At 35.3% G+C, this 24783-nt stretch overlaps 2 protein-coding genes and 1 pseudogene across 2 annotated transcripts; 1 reads left to right on the top strand and 2 right to left on the bottom strand.

Moving 5' to 3' along the window:
* The window catches only part of LOC110301451, a 6761-nt pseudogene extending 4039 nt beyond the window's left edge, over positions 1 to 2722 (bottom strand).
* On the top strand, positions 80 to 1033 carry LOC110301821 (olfactory receptor 7G1-like). The gene has a single exon (XM_021172489.1). The coding sequence runs from the start codon at positions 95 to 97 to the stop codon at positions 1031 to 1033; it is 939 nt and encodes a 312-aa protein (XP_021028148.1). The 5' UTR covers positions 80 to 94.
* Positions 2723 to 13176: 10454 nt separating the features above from the next.
* LOC110301643 (olfactory receptor 7G2-like) lies at positions 13177 to 14121 on the bottom strand. The gene has a single exon (XM_021172202.1). The coding sequence runs from the start codon at positions 14113 to 14115 to the stop codon at positions 13177 to 13179; it is 939 nt and encodes a 312-aa protein (XP_021027861.1). The 5' UTR covers positions 14116 to 14121.
* Between the last annotated feature and the right edge of the window lie 10662 nt (positions 14122 to 24783).

Genomic DNA, 24783 nt, shown 5'->3' with positions numbered 1-24783 from the left:
AAAAGTTTTATCACTAAATGTCCCCAAGCGATACTGAAGCATGGTGTCCCTACATTTGATTTTACTTTCTGTTTCTATTAGGTTGGTAAGCAACATGGAACCTGGAAATCAAACAGGTGCATATTACTTTTATCTGACTGAGCTAACCAATGATCCTACAATGAAGCTCCTCATATTTGGCCTCTTCTTGTTTATATATCTGGTCACAATTCTGGGAAATTTGCTCATCATCATTGCTGTCAGCTCTGACTCTCATCTACAAACACCAATGTATCACTTTCTCTCCAAACTTTCATTTGCTGACATCTGCCTAAGCACAACTACCATTCCAAATATGCTGAAGAACATTCACACACAGGATCAGAGCATCAGTTACACAGGTTGCCTCATTCAGGCCTGCTTTGTTCTGAATTTTGCTTTAGTAGAAAGCTGTATCCTTGCTGCAATGGCCTATGACCGCTATGCAGCTATTTGTCATCCCCTGAATTACACAGTAATTATGAATCACCACTTCTGTGATCTGCTAATTCTACTGTCCCTGATCATTAGTATTGTGAACAGCTTATTACAGTGTCTTATGGTACTGCGACTATCATTTTGCACAAATAATGAACTTCCCCTGTTCTTCTGTGAACTTGCTCAAGTCATCAAGCTTGCCTGTTCTGATACTCTAATCAATTATATCCTCATATATCTTGCAACATTTATATTTGGTGGAATTCCAATCTTTGGAATCATTTTCTCTTATACTCGAATTGTCTCTTCTATTTTGAAAATATCTTCCCTTAGAGGAAAGTACAAAGCCTTTTCTACTTGTGGGTCTCACCTTTCAGTTGTCTCTTTATTTTATGGTGCAGGAGTTGGAGTTTATATTAGCTCTTCAATTACTGTTTTCCCTCAGACAACTATAGTGTCATATATTATGTACACAGTGCTCCCTCAAATGTTGAACCCTTTTATCTATAGCTTAAGGAATAAAGATATGAAAGAAGCCTTACGAAAGCTCATTGCTAAGGAATCCAGACTTCCCTGATATTTTTAAGTAGTTGGGACTTGAACTACTCATGTGTTTAATAGAGACAGAATTCCTGGTGAGTAAGGATGTCTGTTTTGTTGTTGTCTTCTATATATTATATTAACCAAAAATCTCTAAATATATTATGTGATTTATTAGTCATTTGTTTTTCTGTAATGATAATGATTTCTTATCATATTACATCATATATTTTGTATATGCCATACAATCAGAACCAATTCAAAACTTAAAAATTTATTAATTTCAATATGTATACAAATCAAGAAAAGTAAATACATTAGGAAACATAAGTCACACATACATACATATATATGTTCTAATTAATGTATATTACTAAAAAGGATAGTCAATGTATTTAAGGTAGAAAAAGTGCTGATTCATTGAAGTGGTTGGGGAGAGTAAAACGTAGTTGATATATTATAATTATATTCTATATTCAAAATATTAGAAACATTTCTAGGAAATTTATTTGGTAAGGTGACTTTTACCAGTTAGGCTTATATTTATATTTTTTAAATTTTATTTTTATTCTTTAATCCTTTTATACAGTCCAGACTTCATTCCCCTCACAGTCTGCCACCTGACAGTTCCCTATCCTATACCTCCTCCCCTGTCTGCAAGAGTATGTCCTCACCTTCCCACCCCCATGCCACCAGGCCTACCCACACCTTGGGGCCTCCTGTCTCTCGAGGATTATGTGCTTCTTCTCTCACTGAGGCCAGACCAGGCAGTCCTCTGCTGTATATGTGTCAGGTGCCTCAGATCAGCTGAAGTATGCTGCCTAGTTGTTAGCTCATTTTCTGAGATAATTTGGGGGTTTGGATCAGTGGAGACTGCTGTTCTTCCCATGGGGCTGCCCTGCTCCACAGTTTCTTCCAGCTTTTCCCCAACTCAACCACAGGTGATCTTGGCTGTTCTCCCCAGCTAGTATTTGCATTGGACTCTTTCAGCTCCTTGTTGAGTCTCTTAGAGGTTAGACATGTTAGGCTCCTGTCTGCAAGCCAACCACAGCATCAGTAAGAGTGTCAGGGTCCCAGGCCTCCAATTGAGCTGGATCCAAATTTGAGCCTGTGACTGGACCTTTTTTCTCTCATGCTTTTCTCTATTTTTGTCCCCATAGTTCTTCAGACAGGATCAATTCTGGGTCAGAGCTTTTGACTATGGGATTGCAAGCCCATCCCTGCTCCTCCACTAGAGGTAGACAATACAAATTTCCCCATTCCCACCATAGAATACTTCATCCAAGGTCCCTCCCTTTGAGTCCTGAGAGTCTTTCATCTCCCAGGTCTCTGGTATATGCTAGAGGGTCACCCCATCTCCTAGCTCCCGAGTTTGCCTGTTTCTATTCTTTCTGCTGGCATTCAAGGCTCCATTACTGTCCACCACACACACACCACCTGATCATGTTCCCAACTGCACCTCCCTGTGCCATCTCCAAAAGAAGTCCCTCCCTCCCTCTGTCCCCTGTGACTGCTTTCTTTTACTTCCCAATTTGGGTTGATGCACTCTTACTTGGGTCCTTTAGCGTTTTAATCTTGAGTCCTGTGGGTTGTATCCTGGGTATTCTGTATGTTTTTGGCTAGTATCCACTTATTAGTGTGTACATACTATGATGTCCTTTTGAATCTTTGTTACCTCAATCAGGACGATATTTTCTAGTACCTTCAATTTGCATGCAAAACTCATGTCCTTGTTCTTAATAGCTGAGTAGTATTCCATTGTGTAAATGAGCCTCATTTTCTGTATCTATTCTTTCATTGCAGTATATATGGGTTGTTTCCAGCTTCTGACTATCACAAACAAGGCCACTATGAATATGGTGGAAAACGTTCCCCTATGACATGGTGGGGCATCTTTTTGGTACATATCCAAAAGTGGTATAGATGGTTCTTCTATTTCCAATTTTTTGAGGAAACTCCAGATTGATTTCTAGAGTGGTTTTACCAGTTGAAAATCCTACTGGTATTGGAAGAGTGTTCCTCTCTCTCCACATCCTCTCCACATGAGTTGTCCCCTGAGGTTTTGATCTTAGCCATTCTGATTTGTGTAAGGTGGAATATCAGGGTCATTTTAACTTGTATTTATTTCCCTGATCATTAAAGACTTCAAAAAAATTTTAGTTGCTTCTCAGCCCTTTGAGATTACTCTGTTGTGAATTCTCTATAACTAATTCTCTAATTTAGTTCTATACCCCATTTTTGATTGGGTTGTTTGGATTTTTTTTTGTGGTTAGCTTCTTGAGTACTTCAAGATGTGGGGTTAGTGAAGATTTTTTTTTCCCAATCTGTAAGTTGCTGATTTGTTCCAATAGAAGAGAAAGTGGGAAAGAGCCTTGAACTTATTGGCACAGGAGAGAATTTCCTAAACAGAACTCTTATGACTCAGTATTTAAGATGAAGAATTCATAAATGTGACCTCATAAAATTGGAAAGCTTCTGTAAGGCAAAGTACATTGTCAATGGGACCAGTTAGGCTTTTCAAAGTCTCATTTTAAGGTAAACAATTATATATTTCAACTTTTATCATCCTACTCTGCAATAGAAGCATAAACATTGATTAAAATATGGTATTTCACTCAGACATTCTCTATTTTACTTTCTGTTTTACTTAAAGCCATAAGAGTCTCTGCCTTGAATAAATTTTTGTTTTGATAAAGTGTAGCAATCTGAACTCTGGTATTTTAAATGATTGAAGAGACCCATGGTTCCAGCTGCATATGTAGCAGAGGATGGCCTTATATGGCATCAATATCAATTAAGGGGAGGCCCTTGGTCCTGTGAAGGCTTAACCCCCCAGTGTAGGGCAGTGAGGCTGTAGTGGGTAGGTAGGGGAGCACCCTCATAGAAGCAGGGGAGGGGAGAATGGATTAGAGGGTTTGTAGTAAGGAAACTGGAAGGGAGGGATACCATTTGAAATGTAAATAAATAACCAATAAAAAAACAAAAATAGGATATCATTTTAAAACTATCCTCTCCCTCTCCCTCTCCCTCTCCCTCTCCCTCTCTCTCTCTCTCTCTCTCTCTCTCTCTCTCTCCCCAGCCTCCTTCCCTACCCCCTCTCTCTGTGTATGTGTGTGTGTGTATGCACATGAGTGTAATTATATGGTGAAAGTAGAGGGCTTGGATATTCCTGGTACTGGAGTTTTAGCTTATTGTAAGCTGCCTGAAATTATTGCTAGAAGTCAAACTCAGGCAGTCTGCAAAAGCTGTCTACACTCTTTACCAGTAAGTCATCACTACAGAACTCAAGGTTATTTTGAATATTTTAATACCACTCTGTCAAGCTTTATCGATATGCCTGTTTGCATTTGGTTTTGTTTTCTAACGTTTTTGTGCGTCTTGCAACTTTAAAGCATATTATATTTTTAAATTAATATATCAATGATTAAATTTTGTTTAGTTGTTCAGGATTCATTTGAACTTCATATAGTGATACTTTGATGTGTTCAGAATCTAAATTCTTCATAGGTTCAATTCATACTTATGTTCTAAAATAAAATTCTGAATTTAAAATACCAAGTGTCTCATATGTATGTCATTCAGCATCCACAATGTAAGCTAAGGGAACATAACTTGACAACGAAGTGATTGGTTTGTTCAGTTCTGTTTGATTATAGGGGAAAACTAGGGCAGAGATAGATGGCAAGTTTAGATTACACAGCTCACTTTTCGAATGTAGGACAGACATTGATATGCTTCTGTCCTCATTGGTTTGAACAAGTATGCTCAAAGAAACAAAAAATTCAGCTGCCCGGTATTCTGGGGATGATAGGTAAATGATGGTATACAGTAAAGAAAATGGAAATAACAATGGCTTGCATACATTTTAAAAATAAATTTGTAGATATATGTACATGTATATGTAAAGTTCAGAAATATATTCATGTATATCAGTCTAAAATTATATGTTTAAAAAAATTAAACTGTTTCTTCTCCTAGAAAGTTAAAGAATAGTTCATAATCTAACAGGTATATTATGTTGATTTATTATATATGCTAAGTTTAAGAACTCTGATTGCAGAGTACCAGGCTTGATGAATTCTGGAACCCTATATTCATTCTGATTTCTTTGGGTATTGTTTGGGCTTTCATTTTAAAACTATTCCATGATGTAAACAGTGATACAGATAAACATAGGCATTATCTTGGTATCCTCTTTATCCTCTTTTTGTATCTTTTTCTTTTTTTTTTCTTTTTGTTTTTGTTGTTTTTGTTGTTGTTTGAGACAGGGTTTCTCTGTGTAGCCCTGGCAGTCCTCAAAATCACTTTGTAGAACAGGCTGTCCTCGAACTCAGAAATCCGCCTGCCTCTGCCTCCCAAGTGCTGGGAGTAAAGGCGTGCACCACCACCACCCAGCCTTTCTATAATTTCTTAGAGTATAATTACAGATAAAGACCCACTGAGCAGTGGGGAATAAGTGTCTGGAAGTGAAAACCAAGAACAACCTGGGCTTATATACTCATATATTTGCAATCTAAGTGCATGATTGAGAATTCTGAAAATGTTTTAATTTAGCCCAAATTAAAATCAGAGTACTGATTAGTTCATATTGTTGTTCTTCCTATAAGGTTGCAAACCCCTTCAGCTCCTTGGGTACTTTCTCTAGCTCCTCCATTGGGGGCCCTGTGTTCCATCCAATAGATGACTGTGAGCATCCACTTCTGTATTTCACAGGCACTGTCATAGCCTCACAAGAGACAGCTATATCAGGGTCCTGTCAGCAAAGTCTTTCTTGCATATGCAATAGTGTCTGCATTTGGTGGCTGATTATGGGACAGGTCCCTGGGTGGGGAAGTCTTCCCCCAGAGCTCGTGCCTTTAGCTGCATATGTAGCAGAAGATGGCATAGTCTGCCATCTTTGGGAAGAGAGGCCCCTTGGTCTTACAAACTTTATATGCCCCAGTACAGGGGAACACCAGGGTCAAGAAGCAGGAGTGGGTGGGTTGGGTAGCAGGGCTTGGGGAGGGTATAGGGGAATTTCGAGATAGCTTTTGAAATGTAAATGAAGAAATTATCTAATGAAAATTGTAAAAAAATTAAAAAATAGAAAAATAAAATATAATCAGAGCGTATGAAAGCCATAACTAGAACACACACACACACACACACACAAATAAAACCACTAAGATAATGAAATATCCTCATAGACTGGTATGAAAGTATTATAATTAAGGGAAATAAAGCAGAAGTTTCATAAATGAACCAACACAGTCCACTATTGTATGTCTTCATAATTTTATGCCCAAAGAAGAATAACAGGAATAGAAATGCCTCAGCAATGAAGCAGAATCTAATAGAGTACAGATATCCTTAGCATGATCACAAAAGAAGCATCCTTGGTTAATTATTGGAAAATAATGAAGCTGATGGAAGCTACAAATGTAAGAAATAGAAAATAGCAATGAATTCTGGTTCCTCAATGAAGAGAAGACTATGCTGCCTATTTACATCAGTATGGCTTCTAAATGTGATTACAGAATATATGGATGTCCTGGGACCTTTGTTTCTTCAATATCCACTGCGTCTCATGAGTTTAGCTTTGTCATTACTGTGGGAACTTGGAGCAGCTGAAATCCTTGAGGAACAACACTCATGAAAGAACAACTATTATTTGTATTAGTCAGTCATTAGGAAAAATCATGTGAAAACCTTTAGTACTGGCTCACATGCATTTCAACTATTTTGAGCACTTTCTTTGTTGTCTCCTTTGATTTTATCTTTTCATTCCTATTGTATGGTCATAGAACACCTGACTTTAAATAATATTAAGAAGTTACTTTATCTGTTCCTGTGCTGCATTTGTATAGCATAATAAATACATTATCTATTTAATACTTGTTATAATATGATAACATTGAAAGTTCTGATGGTTAATACCATGAAAGCATTTGGTAATATTACTTTTGCTTATTTATCTACATCTAAAAAATATATCTTCTACTGAATTGTAAGATAAATTTTTGTCCTAATATATACTTCATAGAATTTCCAATCTCCTTTGCTTGATTGAGTGAACAGGTCATTGGTTGAGCAGAGTTCAATCTCTTTGTATTTTCATAAAATTCACAGAATTCATGAAGTTAAATTAAATTTCTATGGATATATGTATTCAGAAGTATTTTATGTATGCTTTGTTCTTCATAAACACTATGAGTAACAAACATTCATCAAGAGATATGTGCATGCTTAACCAATAGAGATGGGGACTTCAAAGTTTTAGCACCGTGGCTAGACTTTTAAATGTTTTATTTTATCTACAATTTTATAATTAATAGTTCCCTTTGGTGGAAAGTTGGTTCAGAGGCCAAGACCTAGTATTTTTATTACAGCACAGGACATTTGTTCACTTTCTAGCACATATATGGTGGATTTGTCCACCAGGACTAATGTTTTTGCTGTGCTTCTGTTTTAATATTGGTGGAATATTTGAAGCAAATTATGAAGGAAAGAAGAAATAACTACCCATTGTATTTTGACTTGTTGATGTGATAAAATTTACTGACCAAAACCAACTACTAGTTGGAAAGGCTTGAATTTCCACTTCACAAATCAGAGACAGTAACTCAAGAAGCTAATCTCACAAAATCCACACAGAAAATCAAAGATAATCTATGCTCCCCTTCTTCATTTATATAGTACTAACACTGTAGAATATTGGCACTAACAGTGGTTAGGTATTGCCACAACATTCAACAATTAAAAAAAAAAATCACTGAACCAACATGTGTGAAGTCTATCTTGTTCTAAACTATTCTTCAATAAAGGCTCCTTTTCCAGAAGGATCTAGTTTGTGACATGTTAGTATTTAAAACTGACCAGTGTACTTTATGGACACTATTATTGTGGAAAGTTAAAAAGACAGCAGAATCAAGGTGAACAAGTCCAAACTCCTTTTCCAATGTCATCATCAGTAGTATACACTAAACACAGCATGATCTTCTAATCAGAGCTGTAATATAAAGGTAACAAGACCATAAGTTGAAATTATCACAATTCTATCCTCTACTATAGTGCTTTCATAAGTACTAGGAAATGTAATCAAATTCAGAAAATTGAAAGTCAGACTAAGAACCTAAATGAAGGTAGAAGGAAGAAGTTGTCTCTACAAATTATCTTTTGACTCCTATATGTGTTCTGTGGCATGTGCACACCCTACCTCCAATACCACACAGACACTTCTTCATTAAAAAAAAAAGATATATGCTATAAGCCATGAAATAGTTTAATTGATTAAAGACAATATCAAAGGCAAAACTTCCTTATTTAAGTAATGAGTGAATATACTACATTGGAATTTCTTGGTCAAAGGGAAGTTTTATGGCTTTAGTAAGATCAGAAAAGAGAAATTAATGTATGTTTCCTTTATTTTTTAAAAATTTCATGCTATATTCTACATCATGACCAAAATCAACATTTAGAGACAGGGGTCTATTTAATCGTAGAGCTCATACTTTATCATGGTGAGAAGTCTGAATAAATTTAAGGCAGAAACCTAGAGCAAAGATTATGGATCAATGTTGTTTACTTCCCTGATTTTATGGTTTGCTCAGCCTGTTTTCTTAAACATCCCATAACATCTGCAAGTAATCTTAATTCCTACTCTGTCCTCTGGCCTGAGCTCTCTTATATCAAACAGTAATAAAGAAAATACTCAGTAATAAAAGTTCAAGCTGATGGAGATGTTTTCTCAGTTGAAGTTCTCTCTCCCTAATTATCTGGTGCTGAAGCCAAGTTGATGAAGAGCTAATGACAGAAGCTACCCATGGGTGAATTGTATTCAATATTTGCATTAAAATTATTACCATAGGAATCACTAATTTGAGTTTGAAACTCACAAACTGACTAGCAATTGTGACCATATCTGGACATGTTTTATGTTGTAATGGATAATACAATGGCTTAAAAAATTAAGGACAACATATTCACATTGAGAGGAACTTCTAATGTTCTAATGTAAGTGTTGGCTCCTTGGAGAGGAGAGTCCACTCTCTTTGTTGGCTGGCTACTGATAATTGTGTATATCCCAGTTAATGATTCTATGTTAAAACACAAACAGCATGAATTGGGCTCAGTAGAAACAAAGAGAACATGAATTTGAGGGGGAAAAGTGATGGGGAATAAACAAGAAAATATTCTGTGAAGGAAATAACAGAATGAATATATGATCAAAATATATTTTATACATATGCAATATTCAAAGAATAAAAATAATGTTGATTCACCCTGAAAAATTGAAATAGATAGGAATAAACGTTTTGAAACAGAATATACTAGTCTATTCTTTACAGCTTTAACACAAAACCAAATATAATGTAACACACAGCACATTTATTGGCTATTAGTTCTTGTGGTTGGGATCTCATTATTAAATGTAAAATACATTGGCTCCTTCTTATAGGGATGGGTCTGAGCTTCCAAGCTTATTTCTTAAATTTGTAACTTATGAAATGGGATGATTGTGTTTAGATTTTGCAGGGGCACAGTAAAGTCAACTCACTTCCCATGGCTTAATCAGCACTGAAAGGTTCCAACACTTGATATTGTGGAATCTCAGTTACATTACATCATTAGCTTTACAGAAAACAGGTGCGTTAGTGAAAACTCTGGGCATCAGCAAAGTCAGTGTTTCCCTGGGAATAACAATGAGACTCAAAGGTTAGGCCCAAGGGCTGCTGGTCACTACAAAATCTTCAGTGTATGTGAGTGTGTGTGTGTGTGTGTGTGTGTGTGTGTGTGTGTGTGTGTGTGTGTGTGCACCTTTATTTTATTTTGCTATTTTATGTTATTGTTTATTTTTTAATTGTTTGCCTTTTATTGTGTTTTTTTTTTTGAAGGAGAGATAGAGAAAGAACATAATGAGAGATTTTTAGGGGGATAAAGAATATCTTGGAGGACTTGGAGGGAACTGGGTTTGAAGATGAAGTGGAGAACTTCCAGAGGCAGAAGTTTACACAGATGAGAAAAATACTTCAAATGGAAAGTTAAGTAATAGGCTACGAGGTTGCATAAACTCTAAATTATGTGACATCTTGAAAGACAAAGCAGATGTTGGAGTTTAGGAAACAATAAATTCTAAGAGATGATAACACTCTGAGTACAAAGGAACAATTTGTGATTCATCTCTTGCTGAAGGATGAGTCTGTAAATATTAAAACTCCATTTCTTAATATTCTGGAGGGAGGTCTTATTTGATTAACTCCAGGGAGAAAGTAGTGAGATTAAGACATGGAAAATACATCTTTCAGGTTTCTTTTTACAAAAAGATTGAATATTAAGAGTAAGAATTTGATAGCAGAAAGGATTTGTTCGTATTTTTTAATTAACACATATGTTTTGTAAATACAAAAGAAATTTTATACATTTCTGTAAATATAGTCAGTGGACATATCAAATCCAGGCTCCTTCACTCACTGAATCCTCCCACCCATATTAATCTCTCTTATTCTACATTCTACATTTAGGTCACTCTTTTTTAAATTTTTTTATTAGACATTTTCTTCATTTACATTTCAAATGCTATCCCCTTTCCTAGTTTCCTCTCTGAAAGAAAGTCCCCTGCACACTTCACCCGCACTGCTCCCTAACCCACCCACTTGTGGAAAGCCGTGCAGCGTGCAGCGAGCAATCACCATTATAAGATGGCGCTGGCCTCCGCTGTGACAAACTAGTAAACAAGCCTTGTGCGCAAGTGCGAGAGTGAACTCACTCCTAGTCACTGCCCATTCTCGGGGTGTAATAGTGGTGTGATGAGCGAGCAACGAATCAAGAGCTGTCACGCCACATCAGGTGCTGAAACGTCATGGCTGAGTGCTATATAAGGGACTCCATTTTCTGGGGTCGGGATCTTCCTGAGAAGTAAGCAATAAAGCTTTGCCGCAGAAGATTCCGGTTGTCCTGAGTGTGTTCTTGCCAGCGGGACAAAAGCTCGGGATACCCACTCCCACTTCCTGGCCCGGAATTCCCCTGTACTGGGGCATATAATCTTCCCAAAACCAAGGGCATCTCCTCCCATTGATGGCCAACTAGACCATCCTCTGCTACATATGCAACTAGAGACACAGCTCTGGGGGTACTGGTTAGTTCATATTGTTGTTCCTCCTATAGGGTTGCAGACCCCTTTAGCTCTTTGGGTGATTTCTCTAGCTCCTCCATTGGGGGCCTTGTGTTCCATCCAATAGATGACTGTGAGTATCCACTTTTGTATAGGTCACTCTTACAAAGCTTATAATAATAAAACACAGGCACTTCTTCTCTTTGTTTGGCTTGCTTTAATTTCCTTAAGTTTTTGAATTGATACTCATTGTTCTCAGATGATTTTCAAAGTCAATGATATTCTATTATGTTATACAGTAGTTTTCTCTACACGAAAACATCTCATCCATCTTCAATATGGATACCATTATGGATGTAGAAGGAAACAAGATTTCCATGCCAGGAAAGCCTGAAATTTGCAAGATTCAGAAGATCTTTCCCAATGTTATTGAATCAGAAATCAGCTGCTGGGTCTGTAGACACTAACCACCATGTGCTCAGGACTGTGGATCTTCCTGATATTCATGCAGTAATGTTGGGGTTGTAGCTTTTCAAAGTTTTCATCTATGCTGGAATGAACTTTTTAGTGTTGAGGCTTTTTTGAGTCATCCTGCACCAATAAGTAAGTCTTCAACTATACTCCCACTAGTGACCACAATACAAACTTATTGATCCCCCAAGATTATTAAAAAATTACTTTGACTGTCATGGATAACATATCTGGCATGAGTAAATGTTTGTGTGTGAGTGTGTGTGTGTGTGTGTGTGGTGCATATGTGTGTTGTAACAGTCCAAGAAAAGTCTTTCATCAAATATGTTGTGTGCACCTAACACATTTACAATTTTCAGTCATACATTTAAATTACATGCAGTTTCCTTATATTCAGGATTGTCATTACTCATATATATATATATGTATATATATATATATATATATATGTATATATATATATATCCACATGTAGCATTATTCTATGCTGATTTATAGGTTTTGTTAATATTACTATTGTTACTTATATTAAAATAAGACCTGCACATTCCCACAATTTTTAGTACAAAACAAGAATTGGTAAATCACATATGCTATGCTACCATATATCTCATATGTAAGAAAAACTCTACAGTTGATTTAGATGAAAGGAAGTAGGAGTTTGACAAAAAGATCTATTAGGAGTGAGTTATTTATGATAACACTGATAAACTAAAGCATATTTAAAAGTAAAACATCTGTGCTCCTGTTTACAATGGGGTAAATGCAAAACAAACCCACAGGAAAAAAATTTGAAGGATTCAATAAGTGGAATAAACTTGTTGAATTTTGATGCTTAAAATATGCTAATTTCTAATATATAAATAAGCAAATTATTTTATTTATTTACATACAAAATTATAAATCCTAGATTAATATAGTAGAAGGTTCACTATACCAATTACCAATTTGTATCTTGAGTAACAAAGAAATACCTTGTGCATCAGGCCATAGCTAAGAAAGATCAGGAGCACTGAAATAAAATCCAAGCAAAGCCTAAGCTTTATTTCATAATCAGGTAGTGGATTTGTGTAAATATTCACACATAGCTTGCCAATATAAATAGGAGAGATGTGTGAGTAAGAGTTTGTTCACCCACATTCATCTTGAAGAACTCCTAAGCATCTATAAGGGACATAGCAAGTGCTACTCATGGAAATCCAGATAGGGTGGGGAAAAATAACTGAATTCAGTCCAAAATATTGTTTTCTTTTCAAAGCCATCACAGTACAGATAGACCTGAGGAGGAAATTTTTTAAGTGCATGTTTCATTGTCCTGGAAGAGTTCTCTGGATTTAATAAAGGAGCCCAGATTTTGTAAATAACAAGGGGGATGGGTCCCTGACATGGCAGGTTAACCTGTTTTTAAAAAATAGAAGAATTTTATGCCTGAGTGAAAAAAAAAATCTAAAACCATAGCCAGAAAAAAAAAAAAAAGACAAAGTGGATCTTATTAGCCTTTATGTTACTTGTTCATTTGGAATTAGTAAAAGAAATACTTAGTTATGCTGAGTCCCTTGAAATCCAGGTACTATGACATAGTTCTATCAAATGAATCTACATCCAAAGAGGATAATGTATTATACAATGGAAGCTATCCTTCCAACATGCTTCCTCAAAGCTTCCTTCATGTCTTTGTTCCTCAGGCTGTAGATAAAAGGGTTCAGCATCTGAGTGACAATAGAGTACATTACTGAAGCAACTGCTGTCTTCCTGGGAGATTCAGTAACTGCAGAGCTAATGTACACTCCTAAGCCTGTCCCATAAAACAAGGAAACTACTGACAAGTGAGAGCCACATGTGGAAAATGCTTTATACCTTCCTTGCCTTGATGGAATTTTCAAAACAGAGGAGACAATTTCAGTATAAGAAAGAAATATTCCAAAGAAAGGAATACCACCAAACACTAAAGCTGAGATATAAATCAAAATATTATTTATGAGAGTATCTGAGCAGGCAAGCTTTATGATCTGAGCAAGTTCACAGAAGAAGTGTGGGATTTCAACCTCTGTGCAGAAATTCAGACGCAACACCATGAGACTGAGCAATAGTGCATTGACAGCACTAATAGCCAAGGAAACTATAATAAGTATACTACAGAAGCATGAGTTCATGATGACTGTGTACCTCAGAGGGTGGCAAATGGCCACATAGCGGTCATAGGCCATTGCTGCAAGCAAGCAATTTTCTAATCCAGCAAAAAGCAAGACAAAGCAAGCCTGAATGAGGCATCCGGAGTACATTATTCTGTGATCCTGTGTTTGGATGTTCAAGAGCATCTTTGGGACTGTAGTTGAGCTTATACAGATATCAGCCACGGATAAATTGGAGAGAAAAAAGTACATGGGGGTATGGAGATGGCACTCTGCACTGATGGTCAGGGTTATAATTAGGTTCCCCAGAAATGTGACCAGGTACATAAACAGGAACAGTCCGAAAATAATGGGCTGCAACTCTGGATCATCTGAAAGGCCCAAGAGCAGAAATTCTACTGCATCTGTTTGATTGGTGGATTCCATGTTAATTAGGAGACTTGTGGAGAAAAACAGACATTAAGACATAAAAAAGATTTCCTAAGAATATTTAATTATAGAAAAATATTATAATTAGAATTAATTCTTGTCCTTCCTCTATTTCCTATCATATCATTCCTTTTGGTTTTTGTCTGCTCTCTTCTTTTCTATGTTAGATATTTTGAGTGCTTTCTCTTTTCTATCATGAAAACACTAGATAATAATTATATAAAACATTGTTTATGAAAGAATATTCTCAAAATTCTGAATCTAGCTCCCCAAATCAAACAAAATGACTTATAGCATATAGATGAATAGAATTAATATCAAACTTTCCATAGTTAATATTAATTTATGTCCCATTATTCTTTGTGTAAGTAAAACATAAAGTTACTATATAAAATTTTGCATCATAATATGTAGGATTGTGATTCATCATCCATCTTCAATGTATTATTTCAAGAATCTTCAAAAAAAGAGCTTAATAGGTGAGGCACTTATCATTATAATTTTCTAATTATTAATGACATAGAAATGATATACTATCTTGAGTGTTCATAATAGGAAGGGAATAATGTTTAGAAAATAAAATTGTAATCAATTACTCTTGAATTTATAATCTCATGTTCAGTGTAAGAATCATGGACTATAAATCTACTTTAGAAGCCAGTATATATAGAAGACAAAATCCTGAAAATACTTATGTAAATTAACAATACTATAACTCCTCACATGCATGTAATGAAATACATAGATATTAAGTTAAATTAATCAGTAGTTAGGAACACAAATTACCAAATCCAAGGCTGATGTGATGGCTTAGCAGATACAAGTAAAGTTTGACATCCAGAGTTTGAACTCTGTGATCCAAATGGTGTAAGTGGAAAATCAGCTCCCAAAGGTTAATTTCTAACCCCCAAATGTACACTACTGCAGATACCTACATACAAACATTCACCCACAGACATAAACACATAAATACATTCAAATATATGAATAAAGAAAAGCAAATTAAATGAGAGTACAAAACAGACTAGAGTAAAATAATTTTAAATTATGTTTATAGAATATTTTAATAGACATTAAGATATCCCAAGTTGTTACCAATATGTGTTAAAGCATAACATACATCATGATTAAAAATATTTGATCATCATTAGTCAAGAAATTAAAACATATTACTATCTAGCATTTGGTATTAATAAATAAAAGAATGCATCTGCATTGTACCTGTCTTTAATGATATATATCCCATATCTGAGCAGCATCTTAAAACTGAAGTTGATAGTTATTACTCTTCCAAGACTCTAATATTCAATATATCACCCCCCCCACATATATAAATGAGGTAACATAAAACATATATAAAACATATTATATTTTACTGGACAATAAATTATTCCAAAATGGCAAAATTAAATATACTTATTTTGCATTATGATACTCTACCTTGTGCATTTTAAATAATCTTTGAATAATTCCAAAAAAGCAAATAAGATAGTTGTATCCATATCAGACATGATTTCCTCATCATCCTCAAAGCACACACACCAAAACTTGCAAAATATGTGTTCTGCAAATAGATAGTATAATATAGACAGTTAAATATTACAATGCACTACATATAGGCTATTGAAATTTTTGATCTGATGAATATAATGTAGAAAAAGATGGAGAATTATAGAAGATTCTTTAAAACTACAAAAGAATAGGCTGCAATACAAAAGTGGTTATAGTTTCAGTATATGATATTATCAGAATGTAATTACTCAAATAAATGGTGGCAGCAGAAGATAAACAGAGTCTTTTAAGTTACCTGGGAACTAGTGCTAAGGAGTGGCATACAGCTCTTCCTGGACTTTCAAATAGAATTAGAGAAACTGTTCTTTGTGTAAACACAGGGATTCCAGAGAGCACTTTTTCTTGCTGTTCAGTAATAATTATTACAGAGTCTAGTGCCAGTGTTGTACCTACTTAACTGGGAAAGATAGTTGAGTGATGATAACAAGTTTATTATATGTAGTGCTGGTGGCCCGCGGGGCTTTGGTTTGTGAAGGTTCTCATTAGATAGTGCCCTCTCTATTTGGCTCTCAGCTGGCTACAGGAGATCACAAATCCTTAAGGAGATAACATCCTGAGGAAGAAACTCTTGCCGATTAGCTCACAAAAACAGGATTGGAAGAAACTGTTTTCTTCCATTCTCTGGTATTTTTTAAATATAGTCATGAAAAGTATCTTGCATATCTCAGCAAATTTTGGTCCTATCATTAAGGGACAGCTTATTTTGATAATATATTTAATACTAGAAGTTTGAAGAGAATGCAAGCTTGATGTAATTATAATTTCAAAATGTAAATGAAATAATTAAAATATATGTTTAGATGTGTGTCTTACTAATATGAATGGATAGAAAATATACTGACTACACAAATAAAAAGGGATGATATGGTCCATTAATACACATAGATTATGGCAAATAGATGGACCATCTCTGTTATAATCAACAGCTTCTAAAGTATGATGAGTAATCAAATAAGTGGTCATTTTATTCTTAATATGTGATTTACCAGTGATTGCTGTGCATAAAATAACACATAGTTGCACTGTAACATTTAATAATCATAATTCATAAAATACATAAGTTAGCATGTTACAGAAGCATCATATATAAAAACATATATACAATATAACTAAACAACACCAACTATAATGATTCAAAATTTAAAAGTAGCACTTCTGCCATGAAAGCAGGTAGGACAAACTACAGATCTTCACTTCTCACTCCATTCTTCCAAATCTAATTTCCTGGTCTCAACCCCAGCTCTGCAACAGAACATCTGTGGCAGGCACTCCACCCTGACACTTCATTTCAGATAGATCTCACAGATCTACACATTCTAAATTCCTTTCCCCAACCCATTGTTTGTCCCACCTCTTACTCCAGAAGGCATTCCCTGGGGAGTGATAGAATACTGTGTAAGGAAGCAGGTATGTTAGTTGCAGATCTTAAATTCTCTGATGAGTAAGCATGGGAGATCTTTCCTTCTTCTGAAATCTTTGATTTCTTTCTTCAGAGACATGAAGTTCTTTTAAATGAGATATTTCACTTGCTTAATTAGAATCATACCAAGATATTTTATATTAATTGTGACTATTTTAAAAGGTTTTGTTTCCATAATTGTTTCTCAGACTGTTTATCCTTTCAATAGAGAAGAGCTACTGATTTTATTGAATTAATTTTTTATCCAAACACTATGGTCAAAATCTTTATCAGATGTAGGAGTTCTCTTGTAGATTGTTTGGGTCACTTATGTATACTATGATAACTTCCACAAATAGTGGTATTTTGACCTCCACATTTCCAATTTATATCCCTTTTGTGGGCTAAATGCTCTGGCTAAAATCTCAAGCACTATATTGAATAGATAGGAAGAGATTGGGAAGCCTGTCTTGTCCATGTTTTTCATGAGATTGCTTTAAGTTTCTCTCTATTTAGTTTAATATTGGCTATTCATTTGTGGCCTATTGCTTTTATTACATTTAGGTATGGACCTTGAATTCCTGCTCTCTCCATACTTTTAGCACTTATGGGTGTTATATTTTGTCAAACAATTTTTTAGCATCTAATGAGATGATTATGGGCTTTTTATTCTTTGAGTTTGTTTGTATAGTGGATTATGTTGATGGATTTCATTATATTGAACTATTCCTCCATCCCTGGGATGAAGCCTACTTAATCATGATGTATGATTGTTTTAGTGTGCTTTTGCATTCAGTTTTCAAGAATTTAATTGAGTATTTTAGCATCAATATTCATGAGTGAAATTGGTCTGAAGTTCTCTTTGTTTGTTGAGTTTGTGTGCTGTTGTTATCAGTGTAACTGCGGCTTCACAAAATGTATTGAGTAGTGTTCTTTCTCTTTCTATTTCATGGAATAGTATGAGAAGTATTGGTACTAGATCGTATTTGAAGTTCTGATAGAATTCTGCACTAAAATCAGTTGCTCCTGGAAAATTTTTAGTTGGAAGACTTAATGATTGCTTCTATCTTCTTAGGGGTTATGGAACTATTTAGATGGTTTATCCTGATTTAACTTTGTTACCTGGCATCTGTATAGAAAATCATCCATTTCGTCTAGATTTTCCAATTTTGTTGAGTATAGACTTTTATAGGAAGAGCTAATAACTTTTTAATTTTTTTCAGTTTCTGTTTTCATGTCTCCATTTTCATTTCTGATTTCATTTAATTTGGATATTAACTCTGTGTCCTCTGGTTAGTCTGACTAAAGGTTTATCTATCTTGTTGATTTTCTTTAAAATTCTGCTCCAGATTTTGTTTATTATTCACATAGTTCTCTTTGTTTCTACTTTGTTGTTTTCAGCCCTATGCTTGATTATTTTTTGCCACTACTCCTCTTGGATTTATTTGCTTCGTTTTGTTCTAGAGCTTTCAGATGTGTTAAGTTGGTAATGTATGTTCTCTCCAATCTCTTTTTTCAATTTAATTTTATTTGCAATTTATTTTTTACACTCCATATTTTATTCTCTGCCCCTTCCCATCCACTCTCTGACTGCTCCACATCCCACACCTCCACCCCACCTCAGCCCCATCTTCACGAGTATGCCCCCACCCCCCACCCCACATGACCTCTAAACTCTCTGGGTCTCTAGTCTCTTGAGGTGTAGGTGTATCATCTCTGAACAGAAACAGACTTGGAAGTTCTCTATGTGTGTTGGGGTGCCTCATTTCAGCTGGTATATGCTGTTTGGCAGTCCAGTGTTTGAAAGATATCGGGGTTCCAGATTAATTAAGACTCCTGGTCCTCCTACAGAATCATCCTTCTCCTCAGCTTCTTTCATCCTTCCCTAATTCAACAACAGGGGTCAGGAGGCATTCAGAGCTATGAATTTTCCTTTGCACTGCTTTCATTATGTCCCATAAATTTGGGGATGTTGTGCCTTCATTTTCATCAAATTCCAAAATGTCTTTATTTCTTTATTTCTTTCCTGACCAATTTATCATTCTGTAGATTGTTGTGCAGCTTCTATGTGTAGGCTTTCTCTTTTTATTTATTTATTTAGTTGTTGTTGTTATTGAAGACCAGCCTTAGTTCATGTTGATCTAATAGGATGCATGGGATTATTTCAAACTTCTTGTATCCTCTGAGGCCTGTTTTGTGTTGAATTATATGGTCAGTTATGGAGAAGGTACCATGAGGTGTTGAGGAGAAGGTTTATTCTTTTGTTTTGGGTGAAATGTTCTGTAGATATCTATTAAACCCGTTCATTTCAAAACTTCTTTTAGTTCCGCTGTTTCTGTTTATTTTCTGTTTCTATGATCTGACCATTGGTTAGACTGTTAAAGTCTCCTACTATTATTGTTTGAAGTTCAATGTGTGCTTTGAGCTATAATAATGTTTCTTTTACAAATGTGGGTAGCCTTGCATTTGGTGCATAGATATTCAGAATTGAGAGTTCTCATTGGCAAAATTTTCCTTTGATGAATGTTTAGTCACCTTCCCCATCTTTTTGATAAGTTTTAGTTGAAAGTCTATTTTATTGGATACCAGAATTGCTACTCCAGCTTTTTTCTTGGGATCATTTGCTTAGAAAAAAATTTGTCTAACCTTTTACTTTGAGGTAACAGCTATCTTTGTCACTGAGGTGTGTTTCTTATATACAGCCAAATGCTGGATTCTATTTATGTATCCTTTTAGTCTATTTATTTTTTATTGGTGAGTTGAATCCATTGATGTTGAGAGATTTAAGGACCAATGACCGTTTCTTCCTGTTATTTTTGTTCTTAGAGGTTGAATTATGCTTGCGTGGTTTTCTTCCTTTGGGTTTGTTGTAAGAAGATTACTTTCTTGCTTTTTCTTGGGTGTAGTTTCCCTCCTCGCATTGGTGTTTTCCTTCTGTATTTTCTTCTGTAGGGCTGGATTAATAGGAAGGTAGTGTTTAAGTTTGATTTTTGTGATGGAATATCTTGGTTTCTCCCTCTGTGGTAATTGAGAGTTTTGCTGGGTACCATGGCCTGGACTCACATTTTTGTTCTCTTAGGGTCTGTATAGCATCTGACCAAGATCTGGCTTTTAGAGTCCCTGTTGAGAAGCCTGGTGTAATTCTGTTGTGTCTCCCTTTATATGTTACTTGACCCTTTTCCTTCACCATTTCCAACATTATTTCTTTTTGGGGTGTATTTGGTGTTTTGATTATTATGTGACAGGGGAAATTTCTTTTGTGGTCACATCTGTTTGGTATTCTCTAGGCTTCTTTTATGTTTATAGACATTTCTTTAGGTTAGGTAAGTTTTCTTCTATAATTTTGCTGAACATTTTTGCAGGCTTTTTGAGTTGGGAATCTTCACTCTCTTCTATACCTATTATTGTTAGGTTCAGTCTTTTCATTGTGTCCTAGATTTCTTGAATGATTTGAGTTAGGAGCTTTTTGTTTTTGTTTTTTTCTTTGACTGTTGTTTCAATGTCATTTATGGTAACATCTTCACCTGAGATTCTTCTCTTCTATCTCTTGTATTCTGTCAGTGATGCTTGGATTTGTGACTCCTGATCTCTTTGCTTCTCCAGGGTTGATTTTCCATCTCCAGGGTTGTCTCCCTTTGTATTTTCTTTTATGCTTTTTTTTCCATTTTAACATCATGGACAGTTTTGTTCAATTCCTTCACCTGTATAATTGTGTTTTCCTGTATTTCTTTAAGAGATTTTATGTGTTTCCTCTTTAAGGGCTACTACTTGTTTACCTGTGTTCTCCTGTATTTCTTTAAGGAAGTTATTTATGTTTTTTTAAGTCCTCTATCATAATTATGAGACAGGATTTTAGATCTGAATCTTGCTTTTTGGGTGTGTTGAGGTAATCAGTTGCTATTGTGGGAGAGCTGGGTAAAGATTTTGTCAAGTAGCATTGGTAGTTTCTTGTACTTGCCTCTCACCATCTGGTTATCTCTAGTGCTACCTGCCCATGCTGTCTCTGACTGGAGCCTGTTGCTTGAGTGGACCTGGGAGTCCAATTGTCTTTATGATCCTCTAATTCTGAGATCCTAAGATCCTGGGTGTGGCAGAGCTCCTGGGAATCAAGATCCCTCTAGGATCTTGAGATCTTGGTATGTCTGAAGTCCTGGGAGTCAAGCTTTCTCTGGGAGTTGCAGGAGTAGGTGGGGAGCCAGAGTCCTGTGTCCACTCTGGGCACACTTGAAATCCGGAAGGAATGTGTGCCCCTGGCTGGGTGTGAGTTCCTGCTTCTCTAATTCCTGGTGGATCCATTTATGCTTGGTGTTGGGGCAGATGCTGTGGCCTCAACTGTGATTATTGCATGTGTCAGAGCTCCAGTGATTCTGGGTCTGTCATATTTCCTGGCAGTTAAGCTTGCTCTGAGTGTTTTAGGAGTGGATAGGGAGCCAGAGCCCTGGGTAGGTTTGGTCACAGGTGGAAACCAGAAGTAACCTGTGATTCTGGGTATGTAGAGTTCCTGAGCCCCTGGATCCTGGGGCACCGAGTTATGCCTGGAGTTGGGGCAGATGTAGCCTTACCTGTGATCCTGGGTGTGTCAAATCTCCTGGGAGTTGAGCTTCCTCTGGGTGTTGTACTAGTGGGTAGGAACCCAAACCCTGGGTCTGCTCTGGGCACCAGTACAAACTGGAAGAAACCTGTATCTCTGGCTGGATGGGGTTTCTTGTGTCTCTGGATCTCAGGGTTTCCAGTTATAGTGTGTATTGGGCCAGATGTTATGGTGTCATCTGTGATCCTGAATGTTGTAATCAATTTCTTAAGTAAAGATAATCCTATAGAATGTGAAATTGTTTTACTGAGTTGAGTTTTAGTGGTCAAATGCATATTTATAAAATAAAAATATATGTCTAGTAATAAATATTTTCGTCCTAAAAATTAAATTTTTGGGACAACATGATAAAATATTAGGAATCTACCAGTAATTTCAGCAGTCCAGGTTTAATATTTATGCCTTTGTGTCTCAATTTCTCAAAGTCTGTCACATACCTGCCTACATATGAAAAGACATCATTATTCTCGGGCTATCTGGTAGGTAGCCTTTTATTTTTGATGCAGAAAAAACTCATGTTATTGGAAAAAGCTATAGCTATATTTTAATCGATACTAAGTAGTAGACCAGAAAGTTACATTCTTCTAAAATGATATTTTTAAAAATCATCAAGGCAAATTTATTCAATATAAGTACTTCAAAATTCCAAGTTTAAGGAAAATAAGATTCCTAATAGAATAACATCTTATTCAAAATTTAACATATTTTAATTAATCCTGAGACTTTAATGTCTATAATATATTTTCATGGTACATGCATTCCCCAGATACCTCTAAAATTTCTACAATGTTTCTACCTCTTTATGTTACACTACAAATGTAGTATATTTAAGATATCACGTTTAAATGTGTTTCTTGAATTTCCCTCCTGAGCTGTTGACTTGGAGAAGGATCTATCCATGGAAGAGACCACATTTTGAAGGAGCAATGGATGGGGTAGCCTCTATTCCAGTCATTCTCTGCCTTCAAACTCCTTAAAAATAAATAATGCTTCTTGTTGTAATATTCTTTGCTATACATGCATTGTGTTACACTTAAAGAGACATTCATGTGGAGAATTGGTCTTTTGCTTCTATTGTAATGCAAAATGTTAACCCCAAAGACCTAGTTAATGCAGGGATGAGAGACTCTCCATGTAACCAGGTGACATACCCAAGTGATACTATGTAACTCCCCCCCACACCTCATTATCCTTAATTAGTGACTAAAGATACCTATAGAAAATACTTTGTCAGAAGAGAGATAGGTGTGCTTCTTGGTTCCTGGGCTTGGAGTCTGGGGAAGCCATGAAGGAGTGAGAAATAGGGGAGAGAGGAGAAAGCTGCCAGGCAGTGAGTTGTGAATACAGGGCCATGAGAGCTGGCCAACTGGAGTTAAGTGCAGTCCAGGTAGAAAATTGTAAATTATAATTCAGGATTGTTGATGGGGAAATAAATTCTAATATCATAGAGTGTAGATATCTTCCCAACTCTAGAGCTGATTAAGGTTTATCATAAAAATGAAAGTTGTGCATCTTTTTTTTTGGGGGGGGAGGGAAATGAATGATTAAAGGTGGGTAAGAAACCCCAGTTTGAGATTAAATAATTATATAAACATATTCATCTGATGTTTTGAAAACAATGAATGTCATTAAATGTACAAACATTATCTAATTATATCAGTTTCATAGGCTATTGTCTAACAAAGATATTTACCAGTAGCATATTTTAGCATAATGGTAGAATTATTAACCGAATATAATTCTAAAGGGCCCAATCATGTGTTAAGACAGAAGCAAGTTTTTTATTTTTTATTTTTTATATTGTGAACCCAGGTGAATAAAAAAGCCTATGTCTATGATCTAATACTATTCTAATACTATATATCTAATACTATTCTGTCTACTTTCAAAACAATGAAATATATTTCCCTGCTTAATCATCTCTACATTTACTGTCCTGACATTCTTTCATTTTTTATCATAAATATTCATTAACACATTTTAAATATCAATTGTCCCAGTATTTTTTAGAATTCTTGGAATGAAATAAAAATATATTTTATAATTATAATGTATCTTAATGTGGGTAAAAGTATTATAGGGAAGTGAGTAAATAACAGGGTCAGGAGTGGTTAAAAAACACGTGGGAGAGTAAACTGACACAATATGCAAATGTATTTAATTGCCAAGGAACAAATTTAATCAATATAAAAAACAGAAATATAATTAGAATTCATGAAATCAGAATCATCCATAGTAAGGATCTTTTCTGAACACATTTAAAACTATTTTACATTTATATTTCCTTATTGATTAGTAGAAAAGACCAGATGAGAAGAACACTTAAAACCTCAGAAGGTAAAATGAGGAATATCAAATTGGCAATATCAAGAATTTGTTGATACACAGAGCAGAGAAACACATAACAGAAAAGCATTCGATATCCTGAGTTGGATTCACTTCACTTGGAAAGAATCAAGTTACCACTCAGCAAGAATCATTTGATTCAAAATGTATTCACTTAGTATGAATCTAACCACTATGAATACTTGATTTGAAAATTATTAACACAATGAAAACTTACAGTTTGTTAGAGTAGAATCAAATCAGGTAAACACGTACAAAACAGATTGCAAACGATATCTAGAATATTGTTCAACATAAGGGAATCTTAGTTACTTTTTTGCTATTTGATGTTTTTCCTGACATAAGACAACCTGATTATCTCTCATTCCCATTTATAAAACTGTGAGTTTAGGGACACTGGAAATCATGAGTTTATGTTCAATATGGGAAGACTTTAGATGAGGAATTATAATGTACAAACAAATGACAGTTTTATAGGCTACAAGTAAAGAAAATTAATGATAAAATTATTTTGATTTATAAAGAATTTTAAAATTTTTGTTTTTTTTTGAAAAGGTATTGAATACTTATCAAACCTGCACAAGTATTTTGTGTTTATTATGAAGCTCTAGATATGACAGTTATTAGATTTTTGATTTGCTTTACATTTTCATTAAAACTGACATCTTGTCTCTAGCTGCATATGTATCGAAAGATGGCCTAGTCGGCCATCAATGGAAAGAGAGGCCCATTGGACTTGCAAACTTTATATGCCCCA

Source organism: Mus caroli, chromosome 9, assembly GCF_900094665.2.
Source record: "Mus caroli chromosome 9, CAROLI_EIJ_v1.1, whole genome shotgun sequence".
Taxonomy (NCBI): Eukaryota; Metazoa; Chordata; class Mammalia; order Rodentia; family Muridae; genus Mus; species Mus caroli.
This window is presented reverse-complemented; position numbering and strand designations above follow the sequence as displayed.

What these genes read in the sequence shown, in the direction of transcription:
- LOC110301821 (XM_021172489.1), top strand. Translation starts at nt 95, where the DNA reads ATGGAACCTGGAAATCAAACAGGTGCATATTACTTTTATCTGACTGAG.
- LOC110301643 (XM_021172202.1), bottom strand. Translation starts at nt 14,115, where the DNA reads ATGGAATCCACCAATCAAACAGATGCAGTAGAATTTCTGCTCTTGGGC.